General features: G+C 39.1%; 1 protein-coding gene across 1 annotated transcript in view; it reads right to left on the bottom strand.

Annotated features, from left to right (window-relative positions):
- Positions 1–2,961: 2,961 nt before the first annotated feature.
- The window catches only part of TRAPPC8 (trafficking protein particle complex subunit 8), a 71,350-nt gene continuing 48,268 nt past the window's right edge, over positions 2,962–26,043 (bottom strand). Inside the window, exons 19-29 of the mRNA XM_084887533.1 lie at positions 22,992–23,146; positions 19,365–19,807; positions 17,832–17,979; positions 15,982–16,078; positions 13,329–13,397; positions 13,184–13,242; positions 8,881–9,048; positions 7,227–7,328; positions 6,051–6,196; positions 4,762–4,851; positions 2,962–3,975 (exon numbers count right to left, since the gene is read on the bottom strand). Coding sequence (XP_084743659.1) covers positions 3,741–3,975; positions 4,762–4,851; positions 6,051–6,196; positions 7,227–7,328; positions 8,881–9,048; positions 13,184–13,242; positions 13,329–13,397; positions 15,982–16,078; positions 17,832–17,979; positions 19,365–19,807; positions 22,992–23,146 — 1,712 coding nt within the window. The 3' untranslated portion in view covers positions 2,962–3,740. The remainder of the gene's footprint in view (positions 3,976–4,761; positions 4,852–6,050; positions 6,197–7,226; positions 7,329–8,880; positions 9,049–13,183; positions 13,243–13,328; positions 13,398–15,981; positions 16,079–17,831; positions 17,980–19,364; positions 19,808–22,991; positions 23,147–26,043) is intronic.

The following is a 26,043-nucleotide window of genomic DNA, read 5'->3' as shown; positions in this document are numbered from 1 at the left end:
TCATCAGCAAAATGTTGCTTCAACTGCACGAAAGTCTTTTTTGCATTGAATTGTGACTGGTAATGAAAAGTGGATTTATTTTGAGAATCCCAAACGCACAAAATCATGGGTTGATCCAGGTCAACCACCAACATCGACTGCAAGGCCAAATCGCTTCATAAAGAAAACAAAGCATTCCGTTTGGTGGGATCAGGAAGGTGTGGTGTATTATGAGCTTCTAAAACCAGGTGTAACGGTTAATACTGATTGCTACCAACAACAAATAATCCATTTGAACCAAAAAAAAGTAATTTTGCCTTGATCGTGAAATGACCAGAATGTGCTAGTAGACATGGCAAAGTAATTTTATATATATATATTTTTAAATTATTTTTTAAATTGATTTTTTACAGAGAGGAAGAGAGAGTGATAGTTAGAAACGTCGATGAGAGAGAATCATCGACCAGCTGCCTCCTGCACACCCCCTACTGGGGATGTGCCCATAACCAAGGCACATGCCCTTGACTGGAATCGAACCCAGGACCTTTCAGTCCGCAGGCTGACACTCTATCCACTGAGCCAAACCGGTCTCGGCGGCAAAGTAATTTTGCTTCGTGTTAACACACCATCACACACTTCAAAACCAGTTAAAGACACCTTAAAAGATCTTGCCTGGGAAGTATTAACCCACCCGACGTATTCACAGACCTTGCTCCTTCAATGACCACTTGCTCTGGTCGATAGCACACGCACGTTCTGAGCAGCACTTCGAAACGTACGAAGAAGAAGTGAAAAATCGGGTCTCTGAATGGTTTACTTCAAAACAAGAAAAATTCTATTGGGACAGTATCCACAAACTACCTGAAAGATGGGGGGAATGGGTAGCTAGTGATGGACATTGCTTTGAACAGAGCACTTTTCTCTTGAAATGATCGCATTTTCTTTGATTATGAAATCCACATTATTGGGCGGTGCACCTACTGAACGAAACCCGCCTTCGGGAGGAACGGGGCATCCCCTCGCCCTGCGCTGGTCACTCGTTTCCCCTCCTTGTCTCTTGCCCAGGCTCCCAGATACAAAGACAATGCCACTCGGTGCCAAAGCAGCCAAACCGACGGGGCTGGGCGGCGGGCGGACACGGCACCCAGTGTCCTGCGGCGGAGCCCTCCTGAGCAGGTGTGACCTGAGGAAAAGGATGAAATGGGCCACATCTCTCTCCAGCTTCCTACCACTTCCTGTCAGACCCTGCCCGACTCCCGCAGCCCCACCAGCCTCCTCTCCTCCCCGGAGGCACTGCTTCCACCAGCTGCTGGCAAGCCTGGCCTTTGGAAGACAGGCTGGGTGTGCTGTTAGGTACCTCCATGCATGCGCCACTGCACGGAGTCTTCTGGAAATGGGGCCTACGGGTGCGAAAGTTGAATGGGAGAATTCCAGTTGAGATTGAACGTTATTTGGGCTGCACAAGCCTCAACATACTCCATAGTCCAAGTAGCTGACTGAGGAGGTCCTCTCTGTCGGGAGGCGTGTCCTTAGCTATGTGATGGTTCCTCCTCCTGCCGCTACAGAGACTCAAACGCCTGCCTATCACCAGAGCTCTGCTTCACCAGCTCTCTCCTCAGACTTTCCCAGTGTCAGCTTCTGTGTGTAGTGACTTCAACTCGCCCTGCAGTCCTCTGTTCTCTTATTTTCTACCCAGTTCTCTTATCTTTCCCGATCAGTCTTCCCCTCCTCCACTCACCACAAAGCTCTCGGGAGAGGCCGATAGCCAGGTGGGAATCAGTACCAAACTTCCCGGACAGGTGTCAGGCTAGCAACAATCTGTCTAGTTATGCTGAGAGTGCGAGTAGGTGTGGCTTCACCTGCTCTTCCAGCTGATTGGCGCTTATTTGGAGAATGCATGGAACATTTTGATTTGAACAGACACCACTGTCCTGCGGCCACTTGGAAGTCAACTCCCTGGGTTTGTCTGTCTGAACGTATCTTAGTTTCACTTCCATTCTGAAAGGAATTCTTGCTGAGTAGAGAATTCTGGACTAGCAGCTGGCTTCAATCCTCTGAGGACACCCTGCTATCTCTGGCTTCCGTTCCTTTTGGTGAGAGTCGGGTATTTGTTGAATTACTACCATTCAAGTAAGCTTTGTCTGTATTTAAGACTGCTTCCTCCTTTCATTTCCACCGTGTCACCACGATGCATCTGGATACACAGGTCTTTTATTCGTACTGTTTGGAACTTACTGAACTACTTGAATCTCTAACCTGATGTGCATCTTGGGAAATTCTCAAAGAATCTCTTCAAACACTGCTTTTGCCCTATCCTCTCTCCTTTCTGGGACTCCAAATAAGCAGGTAGGATCTCTCACTGAACTCATTTTTTTCACCCATTTCCCACCCTTTTCCTCGCCTTGCTTCCGTTTGATTTCTCCTGACCTGTACTTCTTCCCGTATGTCCAATGCAACGCTCTGCCTCTCAGCTGTTGCTTTCTACACGGTCACTCAAGGAAAGCGGTCCCAATGGCGGTCTCCTCTCTCTGGACTTCCTTCTGGGTTTGGTCCTCTAATAACTGGCATATTGGTCACTCTTTGTTTTGGTTAAGATGGTTTCCTCTACTTTGTTCAGAGTTTTACTTGGCGTCAGCAGGAAGGCTAAATGGCCTCGCCGGCCATAGCCAGCACCGGTCTTCAAGGTGGTCATTCCAACAGGCTCATAAGCATGGGCCTTCCTTTCTCCCGGACAGAGAGGATTACTCATTTGTGACTGGGCATCGGACACAACACTGGCCGACAAGACTCACGTGCCCACGTGTAACAAGGTCGCAAGGACTGCAGGAACAGACAGTGCTTCACTTTGGAACCAAAGAGGAGAACATGCTCTCTCAGGAAACTGGTCTGGTACCTGCCATCGTAATACAGTTCACATTCATTTTAAATAAAGAATATATTAGGTCCTCAGAATAGGAAAAAAAAGACCATCTAATAAATGTATACAGTGAATAGTGTGTCTTTATTCTATTTACAGTACATTTGTTATAAATATAATACATTTTTGAAAAGCTTATTTTTATTAACTGAGATTTATATTTTAAACAGATCAACTCAAATGTTAAAGTTACATAATAAAGAATATGATAATTTAAAGGACAAAAATCTCATATTGTGAAATAGTGCACACTATGCTGAGATGAATGAGGAAAAAAAGCTCAAACTCCTTTCAAAACTATATTCAAAGCATCAGAAAAAATTTTTTTTACAAAGTTATGTATGAGCCATAGGGAACCACCAGGTACTGGTGACATTTAACCAAAGTTCAGAACTGATTTTAGAGAACCGTGTGAAGCAGGACAGGAAAGTTTGTATTTCAGACTCTATTGAACTTCACAGTAAAGCTGGAATTTGACTGAAGGCTTAAAGGAGTATTGCCAACGAGGCCTTTTCTTCCTCAAAATCGTCTAATTTCGCATACCATCAGGAAGTTGTAACAGCAGACTTAGACACTGGTTTTTAAGATGGTGCTTAATAAGGTGCATGGATATGTTGAAATTCTGCAATATGAGCATGTAAATTATTACCAGGTTTAAAGAAATACAAAAGAAGAATATCAGTTTCTCAGTCCAACGTGCTTTACATCATCAGCAAATTGACAAGTATTTTGCAGTGATCCGACACCAACCTCGAGAGCAAGTTGGGTATTTCAAATACTGCTGTAAAAGTCAGTCAGTAAAATAAACTGATTCTTGTGGATTTCAGTACAACTTTACAAGCTGTCACACATTATTAATGATGATCAGGGCAGGCATGGAGTTCTGCTGACTTGTTTCAAACACTGTAACTTGGTCCGATAACTTGGCAAACACCCTCGGAGTTCCAAGATTATAGACACCCGTGTGGACAAAGCATGCTTTCAGCTGCAAGCTGTGCATCTCCTCGCCTTTAAGCCGCAGTTTATACTGAGTCTGTCCAAGCCACGTAAACGACCCATGGATTTCCAATGATTCTGGACTAAGGAAAAAGGGAGAGGATACATTGAAGGGTTTTTTCTTTATAAATTTATCCCCAAAGTCCCAATTAACACAGCCCTTCTATCTAGCAATTTTATTTCTAGAAATAATTTATGAAGCCAACTATTTAGAAAACACTCAAAATAGCAGCTAGCAAATGATGGAACCAATTTTCAAACCCGAGCTTTTAACCACCACCTGGCTAGCCATACATGAAAACCCATGTGTATGTAAGAATGTATCTACCGATAAGTCATTAGTTCCTTAGTTACAATACAAATAATCATACACAGAATGTGTTTAATTTCAGAGAGCTGCTTCCGTTCCTGGGATATTAATCAACAATAATGAGAGTATGTTTCACATTTTCTAACAATCCACAAATTTCTGAATTCCAAAAAGCACCAGCTGTTGGGATATCAGATGCAGAAGTATGAACCAGCATTTTTTTAAAGTATTATTTATAATCAGGAAAACAAAACTTTAAAAAACACACACTTTTTATCATAATCTTGCTGGTTTTCAATTTTAGAGTTCCTTCTCACCAACAAGCTTCTATAAAACTTTTAGCTCTGGTGAAATTAATGCTCTGCTTGGGGGGTGCTTCCCACTTTGTCCCTCTCCTATGCTAAGAAAGTCCTCCGTAACGCTTTGTAATACTTCTGCAACCCCACACAGAAGAAAGCAGGACATGCCTGAGTGAACTTTACCCATGTTAGTAACTATTTGCAGAATTTCAAAATATTAAATTGCTCTCAAACCAACCTTAAACTACAAAAACCTTTACCTTGTTGCTTTATGCCGAAGATCCACTATGACATCGACATCAGCCTTGGAACAATTGGAAAGTAAAAGGGTGACTGGTACTAAACAAAGGCTATGGAAGAAAAATAAACACAATGATTAGCTGTGTGTTTTTAAAAACAGACTTCTGAGTAAATAACACTTAGGAATACCTTACAGAGAAGCAGCTCCTTAAAAACAACTAGATTCAAGAAGGAAAAAAACTGAGACCCAAAACCACTTAAGACAAATTGTGTATATAAAGTAAAACATAATAATACCATGGCTGAATATCAGAATATACACATCCACAAAACCACTTTTTATTTCAATGTATTATAGTTAATCTTAAAAAACAAAAACAAAAAACACTAAAATATTTCTAGGTGGTTATTTCCCAATATGAAAACAAAAGTAAACGATCTCAGCCACAAAAGACCAATGGAGAAAACATAAATCATGGAAATGCCAACACCAAGCCTGATCTCTCCCTCCACCCCCCCTCTAGGAGCAGTGCGCCCTTGGCACGTTACCCAGTGCTCTTTCATTGGGGACGAGGCTCCTGGCTCGACAGCCCAGCCCATCCCTGGCTTCCTATTCCTCTCCATTCATTCCTGCCAATTCTTCACCCACACATCTAGGAACCTGCACTTCCTCCCCCTTCATTTCCTCTGGAAGTTTACCACTTGGTAAATCTTAAGTCATTAATACAGTTGAAATTTGAACTGTTTTGATGTGTCTATATTGCATTCATGCTTTGGGTTTAATTTCTGTCTCCAAAACAAATACAAAATGATATAGTATTTTTTCCTTGTTTCTGACTTAATGATAAACCTGCTCATTAAAAGGAAACTTTTGTGGAAACCGGTTTGGCTCAGTGGATAGATCGTCGGCCTGCAGACTGAAGGGTCCCGGGTTCGATTCCGGTCAAGGGCACATACCTTGGTTGCGGGCACATCCCCGGTTGGGGGTGTGCAGGAGGCAGCTGATCGATGATTCTCTCTCATTGATGTTTCTAACTATCCCTCTCTGTAAAAAAATCAATAAAATATATTTTTAAAAATAAATAAATAAAAGGAAACTTTTGGCAACTGAGATGGCTGAGGCACTATCCGTCTTTAACCATAGAAGCAACACAGAGAACTGTAGTCAAGGGTAAATTACTAACACCAATACTTAAAGATTAACTAGTATTCTAAATTTCTCCTTCAGCATTTGGGTTAATGCCATTGTCAAATTAAACAAGTGTGCATGTGCTGTATAAAAATGTTAACAAAAAACAAACCCTCAAACCTTTTTTGATGAAATGGGTGGCTAAGTGACTCCGGGTAGTGAAGACTGGTTTTAATGAGGCTGGAAAGTTGCTCTGCAGATGGTCTCGAAGAAACCGCCGTGTTTTCTGGCCTGAAAAATTTTAATGGTTCCATTTCTGGTGCCTCCTGAAAAAATACATGACAATGAAAGCACTGCCTTATTATAATGAGTACAAAGTTAAAACCAATGAAATACAGCAGACACTATTTCTGCTGTTGTTTAAACAAACAGCTGGAATCATTTGCAATATAATTTAGGATAAAGAAAGCAGAATATGGAATCATTTATTCATTTCCCATTTATTATATGCTGGACTTAAATGTTGTTTTTAACATATTTTTATTGGTTTCAGAGAGGGAAGGGAGAGGGATAAAGAGATAAAAACATCAAGGAGAGAGAATCATTGGCTGTCTCCATGAATTCCAGCAACTTCACATATTAGCTCTATGATCTTAGATAAGCTAGTTAATATGTTAAGACTTAATTCCCTCATATGTAAAAAGGATTCATAATAACAATAATTTCAAAAGTCCTGGTTCTTATCTGGTGAAAGTGCTTAGTAGTAAGGCTATATCTTCATTCCGTTGTATAGCATCTGTTTACCTTTTTAATGTAAAGCTTGAAAATTAAGATCTATTATTTATAAAAACAATATAAGGTAACTATTTGAATTACTGGACTAAATGTGTTTAAACTTTGTTCACAAATACTATGAGAACTTTTTGGTAAGATCAAACAGTACTTCAGGAGAAATAAGAAAACACATTAAACACTATTACCAGTTGTACCCCACTCCAGAGGGCGCCCGCTACATTTTAAGAGATGCCCCTGGAATTCCACAACAGGGTGGGCCTGTTACAAGTGAGGAAATAAAACATTGTTCTCTCAAGCAAAGCAACTCTTTATGTAATATGAATTCTAGATTCAATAGAGTATACCATAAGAACCATAAATGCATCTTAATACTCTTAGAAGGGGTTAGTGAATTTTATAAGAAATTTACGTTCATTTCTAATTTTAATCAGTCTTCTCAACCAACCACCAACTCAAATCCCAACATAAATGCTTGCATAAGGCAGACTTCATCAAAAATACAACCTTACCCCCCTCCCCCGACCCCGCTTATAGGAAAGCCTGGAAGCGAACTGTGAGTACCTGTTTCTGAGGATACGAATAGGCTTCTTTCCCCACAGTGTGAAGAACAACATGATGCTGACCTTCCAAAATAAGCTGCTTACTGTCTTCCACCACGTAGGCCTGAGACACAAAGCACAAGAATGCCACCTGCTGAGCAGGAACCTGGAAAGCAGCTCAGGGACTCTCTCTCCCTGGTGCGGCGGGGCGAGGCTGAGGGGGTGTTGGGTCATTCAAATCTTGGCTCCGTCCCTAACCCCCCTCCACGGCTGAGGGCACTGCTGCTGGAGGTGTCATGGGGCTGATGCTGCTCTGCGCTGAAGACCGCCCTCAGCCACCATGGCGTGCGGAATCTCCAGACTGCCCCAGCTCAGCCCATTCTGTGTGCTTGTCTCCAACTCAGGAGCCTCTATATGTCCAGCTGGCAGAGGCCTTTGTGCCCAACACCAAATCAGCCTAATTACCTTGACAACAAGAAACGAGGGGAATACAGCAGCCACGATGAAACCCACAGAGAGAAAGCCCGGAGAAGTGGTTGGCTGCAGTTGTGTGGTGGTTACGGACTATGGCAGAGAGTCTCAGGCCAAGGATGTCACCGAGGAGTATTTCAAATGCAAGAAATGGACAAATAAACTCGGTTTTGTTTATAAAACAAAACAAAACAAAAAAAAACCGCTGTCTTATTTTCGGGGAAACAGGGTACCTATCAATTACTAACACTCACGGCTGTCAGCATTTCTACTTTTGTTTATTCATTGAGTCTGTGAAGTATCTGCTGAAATCTGCCTGCCTCTATAGCACAGCTGGCTCGGACATTTCAGAGCCACATCTGAAATCTTTTCCAATTTGCTCTGGGGCGCCTCAAGTGCTGGTACAGAAAAGAGTCATGAGACAGGCTCCTTTTCTCTACTGGAATACCAATCCAGAGGCCCGGCTCATTATATTCCTCTCTGTCTGCTGCAAGTGTATGCAGCAGCATTTTCAGATAAAATATTCTGTCATTATAAATATATATATATATATATATATATATATATATATATATATATATATGCCACAGGCCCTGGCCAGCTGGGTAGCTCAGCTGGTTAGAGCATCATCCCAATATGTCAAAGCTGCAGGTTCAATCCCCAGTCAGAGCACATACAAGAATCTACCAATGAATGCATCAATAAATAAAACAACAAACTGATATTTCTCTCTCCAAAATAAATAAATAAAAATAAAATTTTAAATGTGCTACAGCAAAAAATAAAGGTAAAAATAAAAGGAAACAAAGGAGAGAGGCAAATGGAATCTATCAAAGATGAATAGCAACAAATGAGTGATGAGTACCAAGAGGTTCATGCTGCTGTTTCCCCCTTTCCAGTGTTTGGAAAGAGTTTACTAAATAGTAAAGAGTTTAACACCTGCTGCCATGAAGCTCATCATGTGAACAGTATTCTCAGCACCACTTAGAAATAGCAATAATACAGAGGAAAGTGATTGATTTGAATGAATTCTTCCTTTTGGCAAAAAAAGTCATTATGGAACTACTAAAAAAGTTATAAAACCTTAATATTGAAACTGGAATATTGAAGCAGGAAAAACACAAACAGCAGTTTACATTTGTTCTTCAGCTGAAGAGTCAAATATGTATAAGCAAGGCTTGCTGAAATAATGTAACATCACATACCTTCCACAATATGACAACATTCAAATCCACCTCACTGCACTTCTGAATTAATCTCACAGCGTCCTCTGTTGACTGCTTTTCCGTATGTGCTGACGGCTGGACTTTTTTTAATTCAGAGGATAAACTTCGATAAAAGAAATCTGCACATGGGCTTGCAGAACTTATTATCTGTTAAAAGAATATCACTTGTCTAATCAATGTTTTCTATTGAATATACCTACCAAACATATATTTCTATAACTTGCACATACCCAAAAGGCTATTCGATAAGTTCATATCAATGTGTTAACTATAGAGAGGCCACACTAATACTTAAACACCTAAAATATCCGGTACAAATTACCCGGAGTCTTAAAAGATGTTACTTCAAAATAATTAATCTACCCTGCTGTGACATTAGGTTTGATCTTTCAAGTATCCATGATGAATGAGTAGCCCTAAGAAAATAATTAAAAAATAAGTTGTTGAAAAGAAAGTAAATTTTTTTTACTATTAAAATCTTTCTCGCCGAAACCGGTTTGGCTCAATGGATAGAGCGTCGGCTTGGGGACTGAAAGGTCCCGGGTTCGATTCCAGTCAAGGGCATGTACCTTGGTTGTGGGCATATCCCCAGTAGGGGGTGTGTAAGAGGCAGCTGATCGATGACTCTCTCTCATTGATGTTTCTAACTCTCTATCTCTCTCCCTTCCTCTCTGTGAAAAAAATCAATAAAATATATTAATAAATAAATAGATAAATAAATAAATAAATAAAATCTTTCTCATTCAAATACTTAGAACACTAGGCCACATTCCACCAACCAGAATGCAAGTGATTCTGGTATAAATTTGGCTTTTACACTTGAAGGGAGAGAATATGAGAAAAGGATTTTAAATGGACTCAGCACTACAAAATTTCCCTTAATGGAATATTGTGTTTCCTCGTAAAATCTCTTAGATTTCCTGCATTACAAGCTGAATTATATAGATGCCAACCTTAGATTTAATAAATATATACATTGCCGAAACCGGTTTGGCTCAATGGATAGAGCGTCGGCTTGGGGACTGAAAGGACCCGGGTTCGATTCCGGTCAAGGGCATATACCTTGGTTGCGGGCATATCCCCAGTAGGGGGTGTGCAAGAGGCAGCTGATCGATGACTCTCTCTCATCAATGTTTCTAACTATCTCTCTCCCTTCCTCTCTGTACAAAATCAATAAAATATATTTTAAAAAAATAAAAATAAAAAATAAAAATAAATATATACATTGTCTGTCCCCATTAGAAGTGAACTTTTCTGGTAAACTACTGTCCCATAGTTTTCTCATTGATCTGCAATGCTTAGTAAGTTCTACTCAACCAGATTCATCATAAGGGGAAATGCTTTGTTTCTGTCTTCAATGTTACCATAAAAAACTATTCAGTAACAAAATAACAATTTCAACCTGAATATAATTTAAGAGTTGCGGTGATGTTTCTAGGTATTTTAAATTAAAAAATGAACCAAACAAAGGAACTGAATTCCTGAAAGCTAAATTCAACCATTTGGGAAGCACAGTAGCTCCAAAAGTCATACTTGCTTTAGAATTATTGGGGTTTTGGTGCTCTGAGCTATTTCTAAATAGCTGTTTCCTCAAAATGTCAAAAGACAGTCACAAAGAGTAAGTCAGTGAGGACAAATAAGAGAAATACAAAACAAAAAGTAAAAGGATGTTTGGAATTATCAAGGAAAAAAACACAAGGAAGAAATAATGCCAATAACAGCACACAACAACATAAAATTTCACATCCTTAGTCCAGAACTTTTTAGAAGCAGATCCCCAGATCACCTCTTCAGGTTATCTGCAGGGCTGGTTGAAAATGCATATTCCCAATCTCCACCCGAGACATAAGGAAACGGAGCTTTAGAGGCAGAAAAGCAAAGCTCTCATTTTTACAAAATTCTCTAAGTCAAAAACAGGGTCTGCAGACTTATAACCTCGAGATCACCTGGCAGCTTCCTATATATTGGGTCGGCAACTAAGTAATTGCGGGTTTCACACATATATGGCTTCAGTTGAATTTTTAGGTTTGCAGACGTAGTACAAATGTAAAACACATTTTGTATTTGATAGTTGGCTATTCAGCTGTTAATCAGTAAAAAAAGTTTTTTGATCTGTTCTGTAGTTTTTGTTTGGCGTTCGTTGAAAAATGGAAAATCAAAAGGAACATTTTCGTCATATTTTGCTTTTTTATTTCCGCAAAGGGAAAACGCATCGCAAGCTCATAAAAAGTTATGTGCTGTTTATGGTGACGAAGCCTTAAAAGAACGGCAGTGTCAAAATTGGTTTGCCAAATTTCGTTCTGGTGATTTTTCACTCAAAGATGAAAAACGCTCTGGTCGTCCAGTTCAAGTTGATGACGCCCTAATCAAAGCAATAATCAATTCGGACTGTCACAGTACAACACGTGAGATTGCAGAGAAGCTTCATATATCACATACATGCATTGAAAATCACTTAAAACAACTTGGCTATGTTCAAAAACTCGATACATGGGTTCCTCACGAACTGAAAGAATCACAGTTAACGCAACGCATTAGCAGCTGCGATTTGCTAAAGAAACGTAATGAAAATGATCCATTTTTAAAACGACTGATAACTGGCGATGAAAAATGGGTTGTTTACAACAATATCAAGCGGAAAAGATCGTGGAGCAGGCCAGGTGAACCAACTCAAACAACATCAAAAGCTAATATTCATCAAAAGAAGGTTTTGTTATCAGTTTGGTGGGATTACAAAGGAATTGTCTACTTTGAACTCTTACCACCCAACCGAACGATCAATTCTGATGTCTACATTGAACAACTAACGAAATTAAACAATGCAGTTGAAGAAAAGTGGCCCGAATTGACAAATCGAAAAGGTGTTGTATTCCATCATGACAATGCAAGGCCACACACATCTTTGGTCACTCGGCAAAAATTAATGGAGCTTGGTTGGGATGTTTTGCCACATCCACCATATAGTCCTGACCTTGCACCATCTGATTACTTTTTATTTCGATCTTTACAAAACTCCTTGAATGGTAAAAATTTCAATAATGATGATGATGTCAAATCGTACCTGATTCAGTTTTTTGCTAATAAAAACCAGAAGTTTTTTGAACGTGGGATTATGATGCTGCCTGAAAGATGGCAAAAGGTCATTGATCAAAATGGGCAATACATTACAGAATAAAGTTATTTAGTTCCATGAAAAAATTGTCTTTGATTTTCTTTAAAAAATCCGCAATTACTTAGCTGCCGACCCAATAATAAAAGGCTAACATGCAAATCGACTGAATGGTGGAATGTCCTGTCACTATGATGCACAGACCACCAGGGGGCAGACACTCAACGCAGGAGCTTCCCCGATGGTCAGTGCTCCCACAGGGAAGACCCACTCAGCTAGAAGCCGGGCTCACGGCTGGTGAGCTAAGTGCAGTGGTGGGAGCCTCTCCCGCCTCCATGGCAGCGCTAAGGATGCCCGACTGCCAGCTTAGGCCCACGCCCCCTAAGGGCTCCTGACTGCGAGGGCGCAGGCTGGGCTGAGGGCACCCTTCCACCCTCACCCCCCTCCCACCTTGAGTGCATGAATTTCATGCACCAGGCCTCCAGCATAATAATATAGACTCTCAGGCTCACTCCAGTCCTGCTGCATCAGAATCTGCATTTTACATCCCCAGCTGACTCATATGCACATTTTGAAAGTTTGAAAGCTACTACTCTAGGGAATTCTTACAAATAATGAAGTTGGGAGTATCGCTGCTCTAGACAATAATACATGCAAAATCATAAGAGTTCATTATTTGGGTCTCAGAACCATATGGTAACCAAAATCCAGAGGAGTATCATCTTTATGTTCCACTGTGACCACTTTCTCTAGTAGACAGGTTCCTTCATATAATCCTGTTTCTCTCTCCTCTCTCTCTCTCTCTCTTTCTCTTTCCCCCCACCCCCGCCCCCAAGAACTATACTTATTTCATGATACTCTTAAAAGAAAGTTAATTTTAAGTAATTGATTAAAATGGTATAACCATTATAGCATTTTTGGTCTGTTTTGGGGCATGAAGTCAGGTTGTAAAACCCAACAAAGTTGACAAGTTCACCACCAAAGAATGTGGGGATTACTAAAGCAATAGTTTTGCCAAAAGAGGCAGATGTTCCAAAACTGTGACTTTTATATTTATTATTATTTTTTTGAGACCTGTGACTTTCAAAATCAAATGCTACTATGTAAAACTTTAGACAATGAAAAAGAAAATTATTTTTAAAAAATCAAATGCCTCTGTGTTTAATTGCATACCTGTTCATTTCCAAAGATGATATCTGCAAAGGTGTATTTTTCTGAGGACTGTGTGGCAACTGAAAAACAGGGAGAAAGCCTAATGATATCACTGGCATGAAATATAAAATGACCACAAAGAAGGGTTAAAGAAAAATGAATTTACCTTCTTCTTCCTTACATCGTATTGCCTTGAAGCAAAACTTTCCTTTTTCCCTACTGCCAAGTTTGGCATCTAGGAAGAAAAGAAAATTTCAAAGATCGGTCTCAGTTTATGTGAAAAGCAATTCATTATTTAGGTTTCCTCAGTCAAATTGGAAAATAATTCCTAATTATAAATAACTAGAGGCCCAGTGCACGAATTCGTGCATGGGTGAGGTCCCTTGGCCCTGCTGGCCATCGGGGCCAGTGGGGGCCTCAGAAGGCTGGCCGGAGGAGGAGCCACGGGAGGTTCCCATCGGGGCCATTGGGGCCAGCCAGCTGGGGGGAGGGGCTGCAGGAGGTTGGCGGCTGGGGGAGAGGAGGGGACAGCAGCGGGGGAGGGACCACGGGAGGTTAGCTACCCATGGGAAATTGGCTGTGGGAGCACAATGACCACCGGGGGAAGCTCCTGCACTGAGTGTCTGTCCCCTGGTGGTCAGGTGCGTCATAGCAACCAGTCGCTTAGGCTTTTACATATGTAGACGAGAGGCCCAATGCACAAAATTTGTGTATGGGGGGGGTGTCCCTCAGTCCAGCCTGTACCCTCTCACAATCTGGGACCTTTGGGGGGATGTCTGACTGCTGGTTTAGGCCCACCGGTAGGCCTAAGCCAGCAGTCGCAATCTGGAACCACTGGCTCCTAACTGCTTGTCTGCCTGCCTGGTCGCTCCTAAACACCTCTGCCTACCTTCCTGATAGCCTCTAACCACTCACCTTCCTGCATGATCATCCCTGACCACCTCTGCCTGCCTGCCTAATCACCCTAACCACTCTCTGGGGACGGGACTAGCTGGAGGGAGGGGCTGTGGTCATTCTGGTTCTCTGGTCGTTCTACCGTTTTGGTCACTAGGCTTTTATTACATAGGATGTTTAAAGAAAAATGTCTTTGCTTTCATCTCAAACTAAATCTCACTCAGCTCTTTAAAAGGATAAAATTAAATTTTCTTGAAATACATGTTCATATGTCTGTCTGTCTATATATACACTGAGTAGCCAGATAATATGATCTCTGAACACATAATCTGGCCACTCAGTGTATATCCTATATAATAAAAGGCTAATATGCAAACTGTCCCCTTGACAAGGAGTTCAACCAGCAGGCAGGCCAGCCAACCGCCCATGTCCCCTTCCCCTGGCCAAGCTGGCTGGATCCCAAATTCATGCACCGGTTCATGCACCGCATACATACATACACATACACATATACACGCACACACACTGAGTGGCCAGATTATTATGCATTCAGAGATAATAATACTCTGGCCACTCAGTGTATAAATGGCAGTATTGATAGAAAGTTTGAAAGATTAGAACTTTTGGGCTAGAAAGTCAAAAATCCCACCACTCTACCATTACTTCATTTCCATTCAGTATTTATAATAATAAAAGCATAATATACTAATTAGACCAGACAGCCAAATGATCTTCTGGACTAAACTGGGGCTGTGAAGGTCGAGGCAGCCACCACAGCTGCAAGGACCAAGCCCCTTGCATGAATTTCGTGCATCAGCCCTCTAGTTTCTTCAGAATATGCCTAATTTATACCAATATTCTTATATGCACATAATTTGCTAGAATTTTTTCTCCAGTGCAAACACCTCTAAATTCTAATATATTTTAATTACAATAGTTTTAGTTGCAGTTTAATTTATATTACAGCTACACTGAATTTTTCCCTAGTGAGCATGAATCTTGCAATAAACCTATATGGGTTTCCCGTATTTTAAGTTAATTCCTTTATGTAAGGAATTAAAACAAGGATAACCCTGAGGCTAAGGATTTAAACATTTTTTTATATTTTTTGGATATGTATCATACAATTCATTTCCAGAAGGAGCAATTATCATTTTTCCAGCTTCACTCCACTCTACTAGATACTCTCTTGTTACTGGCAGGATGATAAACTGATAGAAATATTCTGGAAAACAATTTGTCAATATATATCACAAGTATGCATACTCTTTTTTTTTTTTTTTTTTTTTTCGATGTTATATAGGTATAGAAATACACAGAAAAGTCAGTGAGTTCATAGGCATGGTTATATTCAGAAAACCCAGCCGAAACCGGTTTGGCTCAGTGGTAGAGCGTCGGCCTGCGGACTGAAAGGTCCCAGGTTCAATTCCGGTCAAGGGCATGTACCTTAGTTGTGGGCACATCCCCAGTAGGGGGTGTGCAAGAGGCAGCTGATTGATGATTCTCTCTCATCTATGTTTCTAACTCTCTTCCTCCCTGTAAAAAAATCAATAAAATATATTTTAAAAAAAGAAAAAGAAAAAAGAAAACCCAGACTTCTGATGGCAAAAAAAACTTCCATATTCTAGTCTATAAGTTTCTGAACTGTTTGAAATTTTGACAGTGATCGTGTATCAAGGTACCAATTATACAAGTGAATAAAAAGTAATGCAAATAGATCTTGAAGAGAAAAAGATGGAAGATGGAAAAGAATCAATTAAAAAAGGAATTTGATTTATAGTTACATAAACTAATGAAGGCACAATTTAATGCTTAATATAATCAGTTTTAAGGAAGGTACCATATTATGGTACTATTCTACAGGAAAAAAGTCAATCAATGAAGATATGTCAGAATTTACTATGAAGAGGGGAAAAGGCACAAACCTTTGTTTTCGGAGAGATTTACAGATTTCTGTAGCTTCCAGTGTTTGCTACTACTTGATACTTGTACTATATGGAATTCCTTAACACCTGCTTCACTCTATCAAAAAGAAATGACAGAACCATTCAGGATTTAGAAGCACTAACGTATTCTAATGAAAACAATATTCAAACACTGATACCAAAGTCAACATAGATTAACATAAGATTAAAATTTTGTTTTAAAATAAATTAACGATACACATTTCAGAAAGTGTTATTTAAATTCCTTTAACATTCTTAAAATAGGCAAACCAATATTGCATCTAAGAAATATTTATAATGTATTCCTAGTGGCAAATTTTAAAAACACTAAAAATATGCATAATGATTTACTAGTGGTGTTTGATAGACAATTTGTTCTCAATTTTTAATCAAAACTATATCATTATTTTATTTCTTCTGATCGTTCTGATATAACCCATTCCCATTAAGGCAAAAAAAAAAAAAAGGAACAAAAAGACTACAAAACAGCCGAAACTGGTTTGGCTCAGTGGATAGAGCGTCAGCCTGTGGACTGAAAGGTCCCGGGTTCGATTCCAGTCAAGGGCATGTACCTTAGTTGTGGGCCCATCCCCAGTAGGGGGTGTACAAGAGGCAGCTGATTGATGATTCTCTCTCATCGATGTTTCTAACTCTCTATCCCTCTCCTTTCCTCTCTGTAAAAAATCAATGAAATATATTAAAAAAAAAAAACCTACAAAACAATAAGGATGACCAATGGACACAGACAATAGGGGGTATGTGCTAGAGGGCGGGAGCGAACGGGAAGAGGTCAATAGGAAAAAGGAGACATATGTAAAACTTTCAACAATAAAGAATTTTATTTTATTTTATTTTTTTTTAAATATATTTTATTGATTTTGTACAGAGAGGAAGGGAGAGAGATAGAGAGTTAGAAACATCGATGAGAGAGAGTCATCGATCAGTTGCCTCTTGCACACCCCCTACTGGGGATATGCCCGCAACCAAGGTACATGCCCTTGACCGGAATCGAACCCGGGTCCCTTCAGTCCCCAAGCCGACGCTCTATCCATTGAGCTAAACCGGTCCCGGCAACAATAAAGAATTTTAAAAATAAATAAAATGATAAGAGAAAAAAACACAACTTATAAAACAGAATCCCGATATAAATAGTTATTTAAACCACATATGTTTTTATTCTCCTGAATAAGAGCCAATATAGAAATTAAAATTTTCTTACTCTTTCAATTATTGATTTTTTTTTTAGGGGGAAGGAGTCATCAAAGTATTAGTGCATTAACCCTAAATATCATAAAAAGAAGTGCCCTTACAAACTTATGAAGCTAAAAGCAAAGTACATTACAGAATTAATAATATTTTAATAAGTATTTGAACCACTCTAAAGCTCAGATTCTATTTTAATTATGAGATTGCATTTCTTTTTAAGAATATTTATTTTTATATTTTGAGTACATAAACAGAAATGGTAAAATGTTTAAAAAGCTTTACATAAAGGAAATTGTACTGTCAGAAAAGTATGTGAAAGATTATCACATCAATACTGAATGTGAAATCCTAACAGCTTTATAAATTTAATTACAAAAGAGATTCTCAATGGAGAGATCTCTTTTGGGTTGAACTATTAGCATATGAGGCTACATTTTCATGTGCAAATGTACCATATTTATGCCACCAGATCTTTTTATTTGGAGACTTAAAATTATAAAGCTAATGGAGAATTAGTATGTTTTCATACTCTGCTCTTGTGAACGGAAAAATATCCATTACTAAAAACAAAGGAAATACTTCAAATCGAATTAAAAACAAAATTTAGTTTTAAACCAACTTACAGTATTGATATTTTCCACATCCACAAAGACTAGCATATTGCCTCCTCTGCCCTCCTCATCTTCAAGAGAATTACTCCTGCAGACAGTGGCACGTACGTTCAGAGATCGGCTGGTGCAAATAACTGCTGTGTGTCTTAATATCCTGTGACTGAAGAAACAAAAAACTGCAAATTTAATCTAAAAGCCTCTTCCTGTGTGTGATTCTCTAATTCCAAATAAAGCTTTTAAAACCTCATCACTTTCAGAATCACTTATTTAAAAAACGTACTATATATAATGAAGTAAAATTACCTCGTTGGCCTTAAGTTCCATCAATTCTCATTTGGAGGGAACTATTAGTCTGACTTAGGAAAACCACCTTCTGTAGTTGTGTCCGGACCACGCCTCTTCTGTGATGGCAGCTCCAAAGAAACTCCCTACCACGTCATCGCCACCCTTTCACCTGTCACTCAGAGCCTCCACAATAAGGCTTCCCATTCCGGGCTCCTTGATGTTTTACACTGTGGCCAAACTGCCTCCTCCAGGTTGTAAATCCTGTAAGTCTTCATACATACAGTCTGGGAGACCCACTATGCTCTTGCCTATCCTCCTGGATAAGCAGATTTTGAAGTCTTCACTTTCCTTGGAAGCTCATTTCATCTCTACTCCATTCCTAAGGCCTTCCCTGTTGTCCTGGCCAGAGCATCCTCTATCTTCTTGAGGAGAATTAGCACTGAATGAGGATCTAAAATGTTCTTACGCTTACAAATACTGTATTATTTCTCCTCAGAGTCTTATGGGATATTTTAAATACTCTAGTAAATAAAATAAATGTAGCACAATCACTCCTAGTTAATTTTATAAAAGTCAGGAAAATATTCTGCCATGTCATAGGACAGGCCACAGTCCTTGTCAGAGACAGGTTTAGTTTCTTCAGTGAGCTCCAGTAAGACACCACCCAATCACTTGTCAAGCACATACAGACTTTTTTTTATACATTCTTGTGGGGCAGGAGAGGGCACAAGGGGGGAAAAAAGTTAAAATAATTTTCTTAAAACAGAATGACTGCAGGCATGTTGTCTTCATATACAAATGATACTTGTGAACTTCATTATTAGGTGATAACTCTGGCCAAAACATTAGTTTTATTAAAGAATCATAAAGTTTACAAATAGAAAGCCACTAAAAAGATTGTGCTAGCCTGGCTGGTTTGCTCAGAGGTTGAGCATTGACTTACGAACCAGGTCACATATCTGGGGTGAGGGCTCTTCCTCGATAGGGGGCATGCAGGAGGCAGCTAATCAATGATTCTCTCTCATCATTGATGTTTTTTTCTCTCTTGCTCTTCTTCTCTGAATCGATAAAAATATATTTCTTTTAAAAGATTAATGTAGCTTAATTTTTTCTACTTTTGGCCACTTAGAATTTATAGCTCACTATATTAGGAACAGCCTGCATATAAACATCCTGTAGAAGTTAGCAAATACCAACACGTTTATTTGAATTTGTACACATTAAACGAAGAGGTTAAACCAGAAGCTTCCTAATGCTCACCGTATTTTGGGCAGCTTTTTAACACTTTCATAGTAAAACAGAAAGTTAATCTCATGGACACCTTCTTCATCCGGCCCGCGTAACCACAGCGGCAGCTGCACTGAAGCTCCAGGCAGAAGAACAGGGTCCGGCAGGGGCACAGGAATCACCTCGGGCTGGCTTCCTGTGCCGATGCCAAAGTCCGCCGCAGACGCTGCCGAGGTGAGCGCTGCACACACAGAGGCAGACTCCGTCACCACAGTCTTGTAAGCACTGCAGTTCTCAGAAGCTGAGGGACTCAGTGGCGTCAGAGCAGTCGTGTTACCGCCAAAGGTAAAGAACTCTGGACGTTTAGAAACAACCTTCAATCCAGTCAGAGGACATTTGCTGACATTGACAAATTCTACATATGCTTTTCGGATTTCTCCACAGAGGAGCCCTGTAGGGAAATGTATAAAGAACACCTGCATTGGAGGGAAAAAATAGTATTATATTGTCTGTTAACAATTCTGACCCCTAGTGAATGAATGACACTTTAAGATGCTGTATTCTTTACTAAAGGTTTGCAAGTATTTTATTATCTTTGATATCTCTCTGAATATGTGGCAATTAACAACTCCATTTTAGAAAAGAGATGGAAACCCAGAGATAATAATTTAATTTAAAAAGAAAAAAGAAGAAGAGATAGAAACCAATGTTACTCAGTAGCAGACTTCAGTTAAGAATTAAAGGAAAAATGTCCCTAACAGAGGGTTACTGGCAAAATCTTCACAGCTCTGTAGATTATAGAAAAGAGAAGTCAAAAGTAATTTAATATGTTTATATGAATTAAATAATTATGTCAAAAAGTCCTTATCAATATCAACTTGAAAAATAGCTAATTTATATGTCATTAAAATGAAAAGATACTAGTACGAAGAACCTCAAACTTTCAGAAACTCACATGGAAGCAAAAGCTGAACTTGACTAATGTTGGCTTTATATAGCTTTTCCCATTTAGTGTATTATTCATTTAGTGCCGTGGTCGGCAAACTGCGGCTCACGAGCCACATGCAGCTCTTTGGTCCCCTGAGTGTGGCTCTTCCACAAAATACCACGGCCTGGGCGAGTCTATTTTGAAGAAGTGGCATTAGAAGAAGTTTAAAAAATTTGGCTCTCCAAAGAAATTTTAATTGTTGTACTGTTGATATTTGGCTCTGTTGACTAATGAGTTTGCCAACCACTGGTTTAGTGTATGATTCATGCAAGAAATGAGCTTGGTAACCAGGTGCTGCCACAAACCCAACAGGAGTTACATAACACTTTGGACACAAATATGAACATATTCACACAATTTCTAAAAATTAAGACGAAAAGTGACTTCCAACACACATCTGGTTTTGAGACTTTCGGTATTGTGGACCTATAGTAAGAGGTAGAAATATGGGCTAACAACTACTTGCATTTAAAGAATCGTTAAGGATAAATGTAAGAACTACACTGAGCATATCAGAAAGGATAACTATAGCCAATATGAGGAAAATGTTCTAATAAAGTTGTGGCTGGCAATCCCAAAGGACTTATAAAAATCCTGGGGAAAAACCTGTGTTTCTTAATCTAAGAATGGAACTACATTATCACCACAGTTTAAGGAATCAGATAAAATTTGTGGATATTAGAAGCTTTAAAATGGATATGACAAAATAAAGGATTAATATAGAATCCCAATTATAGAAAAAAAATAAAGCAGCATAACATTATACTGAAAGCACTGACTGAACTGATTGGCTAGTGTCAAATAAACTTAAGTCAAATTACCTAATATTTGTGGAGGAATATCAACTTTGAAGTGTTACATCAAAACAATGACATGAGTAACTAGTGAGACAGGTACCACAGCCACACTGCAATATACAGACAACCGGACACCATTAACAAGGCTCCGGTGCTGGTGAAAATGGGAAAGGTGATGGTATATGTAAGAGATCAGTGACACACCATATGGAGATGCTGTGTACGGAATCTTCAGAATGAAGGTTTTATAAGTATAGTAAGTTGACTCTTTTAGAAGAATCAACATATCTAGCCTTTATTTCAAAAGCACAGTTACTGAAAGTCCTTTTAAATATTCGATGTTGGTAACAGCTTAAATTTAAATGGAAAAGACCAAGACTTACTAATTTATCTTAAAAATACATATGTGTGAATACAAATATGCAAAATGATATGCATGTGGTTATTCACTGTGGTTTTATCTATAAGGGAAAAGGACTAGACACAAATCAAACATCTATCACACAAGTCTGGTTGAATAAACTAGATATACACAACATAGTCTATACTAGAAATCAGTGGAAACTTGAAGGGGCCTGCCCTTCTCTCTGCTTTTCTGTATTCAAATGGTAGTATATTTACAGTATTTTAATTTTTATCTTTTTTTCAACGAGTTTCAGTAATTTTCATCCTCACTTATTTTGGTATCCTATAATAGAGGCCCAGTGCACAAATTCGTGCACCGGTGGGGTCCTTCAGCCTGGCTGGCGATCAAGGCCTATCAGGGGGCAGGCCAGCCAGGAGGAGGGACTGCAGGAAGTTGGCTGGCCAAGGGGAGGGACTGCAGGAGGTTGGGCGGCCAGCCAGGGTGGGGAGGGGTCATGGGACGTTGGCTGTGGGAGTGCACTGACCACCAGGGGGCAACTCTTGTGTCGAGTGTCTGTCCCCTGGTGGTCAGTGCGTGTCATAGCAACTAGTCAACTGGTCATACAAGTTGTTCGGTCATAACGGTCGCTTAAGCTTTCATATATATATGCTAATATGCTAAGTGTCCAACCACTTGGTCAACCATTCAGTCGACCACTCGACAAGTCACTATGATGCACACAGACCACCAGGGGGCAGACACTCAGACCAGTAGGTTAGCTTGCTGCTGAGGTCGAGTCAATCAGGACTGCATTTGTTCTGCCTCACAGGTAGAGACACCTGATCCAAGGTAGGCCAGAATTCTCTCACAGAAACTTGAAACTTGTATTAAAGTGACACGGAAACCATAAGTTATAAGACTAATGCCATATCAATAGCAATACTTTTAAAAGGCTTACAAACATTTACTGCTACATTCCCTGGAACTGCTGAGTCCTTATTTTTCTTTGGGACTTATTAGTCCATAATTCTTTAGTTGTCAGGAGATACCCAATACCCTTCAACTAAATAATGTTTTCTCTTTTTTGGCTTCTGCAAACTAGCATCAGTGAGTTTTCTGCAACTAAAAGACCTTGAACTTCTGCGGCATGAATGCAGAAATGGATGGAGATACAAATAAGGTGAAGGGAACATAGCTTTTTATTCAGATTACTTTAAATTTTTACAGCATTCCCATATTACTTTTATATTTTTACAAAAACAAAACAAAAAAGCCACTGATTTTATGAACAAAACTGTTCTTTTAGAAGTTTTTCCAATTTCCATTCATATTTTGAGGGTAATATTTCATAACCAGGCTGTGACTTAATGCTAAGTTGCATGATTACCTTTATCTTTGTGAATTAGATTAATCCTATCTTAATAATTTTAAAAGATCAATGTATTAATAACCTCAAAGCCTAAAATTAATTCACTCAAAATATAATCTGAATTTATAAATAATTCACAAATTTTTAAAAAGTGAAATACCTCCAACAGTGGCATTTCCTCAACGATTATGGGATCTAATCGTCGATCAGGACCGTATGTTATAGATGTTTTCTCTTCTTTTGTGCTGTTAAGTCGAGGACCTTGAATTTCTAAATCTTGTCTTCCTCGAACTGACATGCTCAAGGAATGTTTCCCTGAAATAAAAAACAATCAATGTCCTAACAAACTTGGTATGTTATTATCAGTTTAGCCTGAATATATGAATACTCTAAGTTTCAGATTATTTCTAGAAAAATTCTAGACTATTGACTAGCATGATTCATCAAAGAATTATGCTTTATTTTCATTTTGATTATACCTATTTTATGATGCTTAGTTACTCATCTTATTAGGATTTTATTACTTTGCAAAACGACTGCCTATCACTAAATAGGAACCTGTATTTTTGAAACCTGTATTAAACCATAACGGCTATTATCCAAAAAATTTCTGAGGAAGAGAATGGCTGTGTTGGGACCAGATTATAAAAAAGATCCATTCTCATCCTTGCCCGTTTGGCCATGGATAGTGTTGGCCTGCTGAATGAAGGGTCCAAGGTTTGATTCCAGCCAAGGGCACATGTCCAATCAAGGGCTTGATCCTCAGTGTGGGGTGTGCAGGAGGAAGCTGATGAATGATGCTCTCTCATCACTGGTGTTTCTATCTCTCCCTTTCCCTTCCTCTCTGAAATCAATAAAAATAAAGGTATGAGAACAAAGCATATTTAAAAAAAAAAAATAGCATCTTTTTTTTAAATACATTTTTTAAATTAATTTTTTACAGAGAGGAAGAGAGAGGGATAGAGAGCCAGAAACATCAATGAGAGAGAAACATCGACCAGCTGCCTCCTGCACACCCCTTACCGGGGATGTGCACACAACCAATGTACATGCCCTTGACTGGAATCGAACCCGGGACTTTTCAGTCCGCAGGCTGGGGCTCTATCCACTGAGCCAAAATGGTTTTGGCAAGAATAGCATCTTAAAAAAAAAAAAATCTATTCTCAAAGGGAAAAAATTCCAAAATACTGAAGAGATCAACTTTTCACTTATATTCAAACATGTAAGGAAACTAACATAAATACTGATAGTAAATGCATATACTAGAATTTCTGGATAACTACATTGTCTCAATAGATTGTACAAAGAAAGTTAAACTCATTTAATATTCATGTAAGGATTATCCCCCAAAAGCTTCGACACAGTGAAAAAAAGTCAAGGATATTAAATTATCTTTCCTGCAGGATTACTCAGAGCCTTTAATGTTCAGATGGCCACTGTAATTATTCCCAGAGCAGACATAAAATGTAGCATTTCCCATACTTTGTTTGATCTAGATCCCTATTAGCATTTTACATAATAAACTACACTAAATGCCAAGACCGGTTTGACTCAGTGTTAGAGCGTCGGTGGTCCCAGGTTCAATTCCGGTCAAGGGCATGTACAGGAGGGTGTGCAGGAGGCAGCTGGTCGATGTTTCTCTCTCATTGATGTTTCTAGCTCTCTATCCCTCTCCTTTCCTCTCTGTAAAAAAATCAATAATATATATTAAAAAATAAATAAATAAAATATAAAAAATAAAATACCGGTAAACTACACTAAATCATGAAAATTCTGCTTATAAGATGTAACTTATTTCAATAGTTAATTCAGGGCCTGTTCTCATTAACTCCCTAAAATAACATCTATTTATATAAAAGCCCAGCGACCGAACTGCAGAATGACTAGAATGATCAGTCACTATGACGCACACAACCACCAGGGGGCAGACACTCACTGCAAGAGCTGTCCCCTGGTGGTCAGTCCGCTCCCACTCAGCTGACTGGGATGAGCGCACCACCAGTGTATGAATCTGTGCACCAGGTCTCTAGTATAAATTATACTATTCTATATAATAAAAGGATAATATGCAAATTGACCCTAATGGCAGAACGACTAGGAAGCACCAGTCACTATGATGTACTCTGACCCCCAGGGGGCAGACGATCAACGCAGGAGTTTCCCCCTAGTGATCAGTGAGCCCCCACAGGGGGAGCTCCACTCAGCCACAAGCTGGGCTGACTGCAGCAAGCGCAGCAGTGGTGGCAAGAGCCTCCTCAGCAGTGCTAAAGATGCAGGCCTAGGCCGTCAGCTGGACATCCCCTGAGAGCTCCCAGGCTGCCAGAGGGATGTCTGACTGCCAGCTCAGGCCTGATTCCCCAGGGAGCGGGTCTAAGCTGGCACGTGGATTCCCCCCAAACCCGAGTGCATGAATTTTCACGCACTGAGCCTCTAGTTAATAAATATATTTCATACCATGAATGAAACAATGATCTATAGTTTACTGAAAACCATCTTACTGGTATTAGATTAAGATCCTTAGTATATACAAGTGGGAAAGAAAAAGATCTTAAAATTCTTAACACTCAGCTTACTTAAAATGTGCAATAAATGAGGAAGATTACTTATAAATGTTGCCTGCCTGTCAACCAAGAAATAAAAATATAGTACTAAAATTCAGAATACCATACTTAACTTCAGTGTAAATTTTTTGTTTATAATTTTGAATTCTAATGGATTCGTTCCATTTCTGTTCACTTTGTACAAAAATCATTTGTATCTAAATTCAAGTCTGTTTTTAAAAAATAAGCCTTATCTACTAAAGTGAAGTAAACTGTGCAGCATCTTGTCAACTTATGTAACTCATATATAACAATTACAAGATAATATTAGATCTAGAAGTGTTCCCTAAGTTTAAAGAAAAAGTTAACTATGTTAAATATGTATCTTAGAGTTTCACTCTCCTAAAATTTGTAAAACATCGTCTGGGACACCAAAATATCACAACACTAAAATCCTACTTTCTTCATAGGAGAGATGACAGAATTTAAGGTATTTATTATCCAATGATATGAAAACACTGGTCTTTAATTTGGTAAAAAACAATATTCAAAAATAGAATATGCTAAGATGGCTTTTGTATTGGCAGCAGAAATCTCAGTCAACGGTCTGAATATATTTGGTCAGACTTTATTAAGTTTGGATCAATAACAGAAAAGAGAAATACATATGGT

The sequence above is a fragment of the Pipistrellus hanaki genome, assembly GCF_964339955.1.
Source record: "Pipistrellus hanaki genome assembly, chromosome: 6".
Lineage (NCBI taxonomy): Eukaryota > Metazoa > Chordata > Mammalia > Chiroptera > Vespertilionidae > Pipistrellus > Pipistrellus hanaki.
Note: the sequence above shows the minus strand (reverse complement) of the source record. Positions and strands in the feature narration are given on the sequence as shown.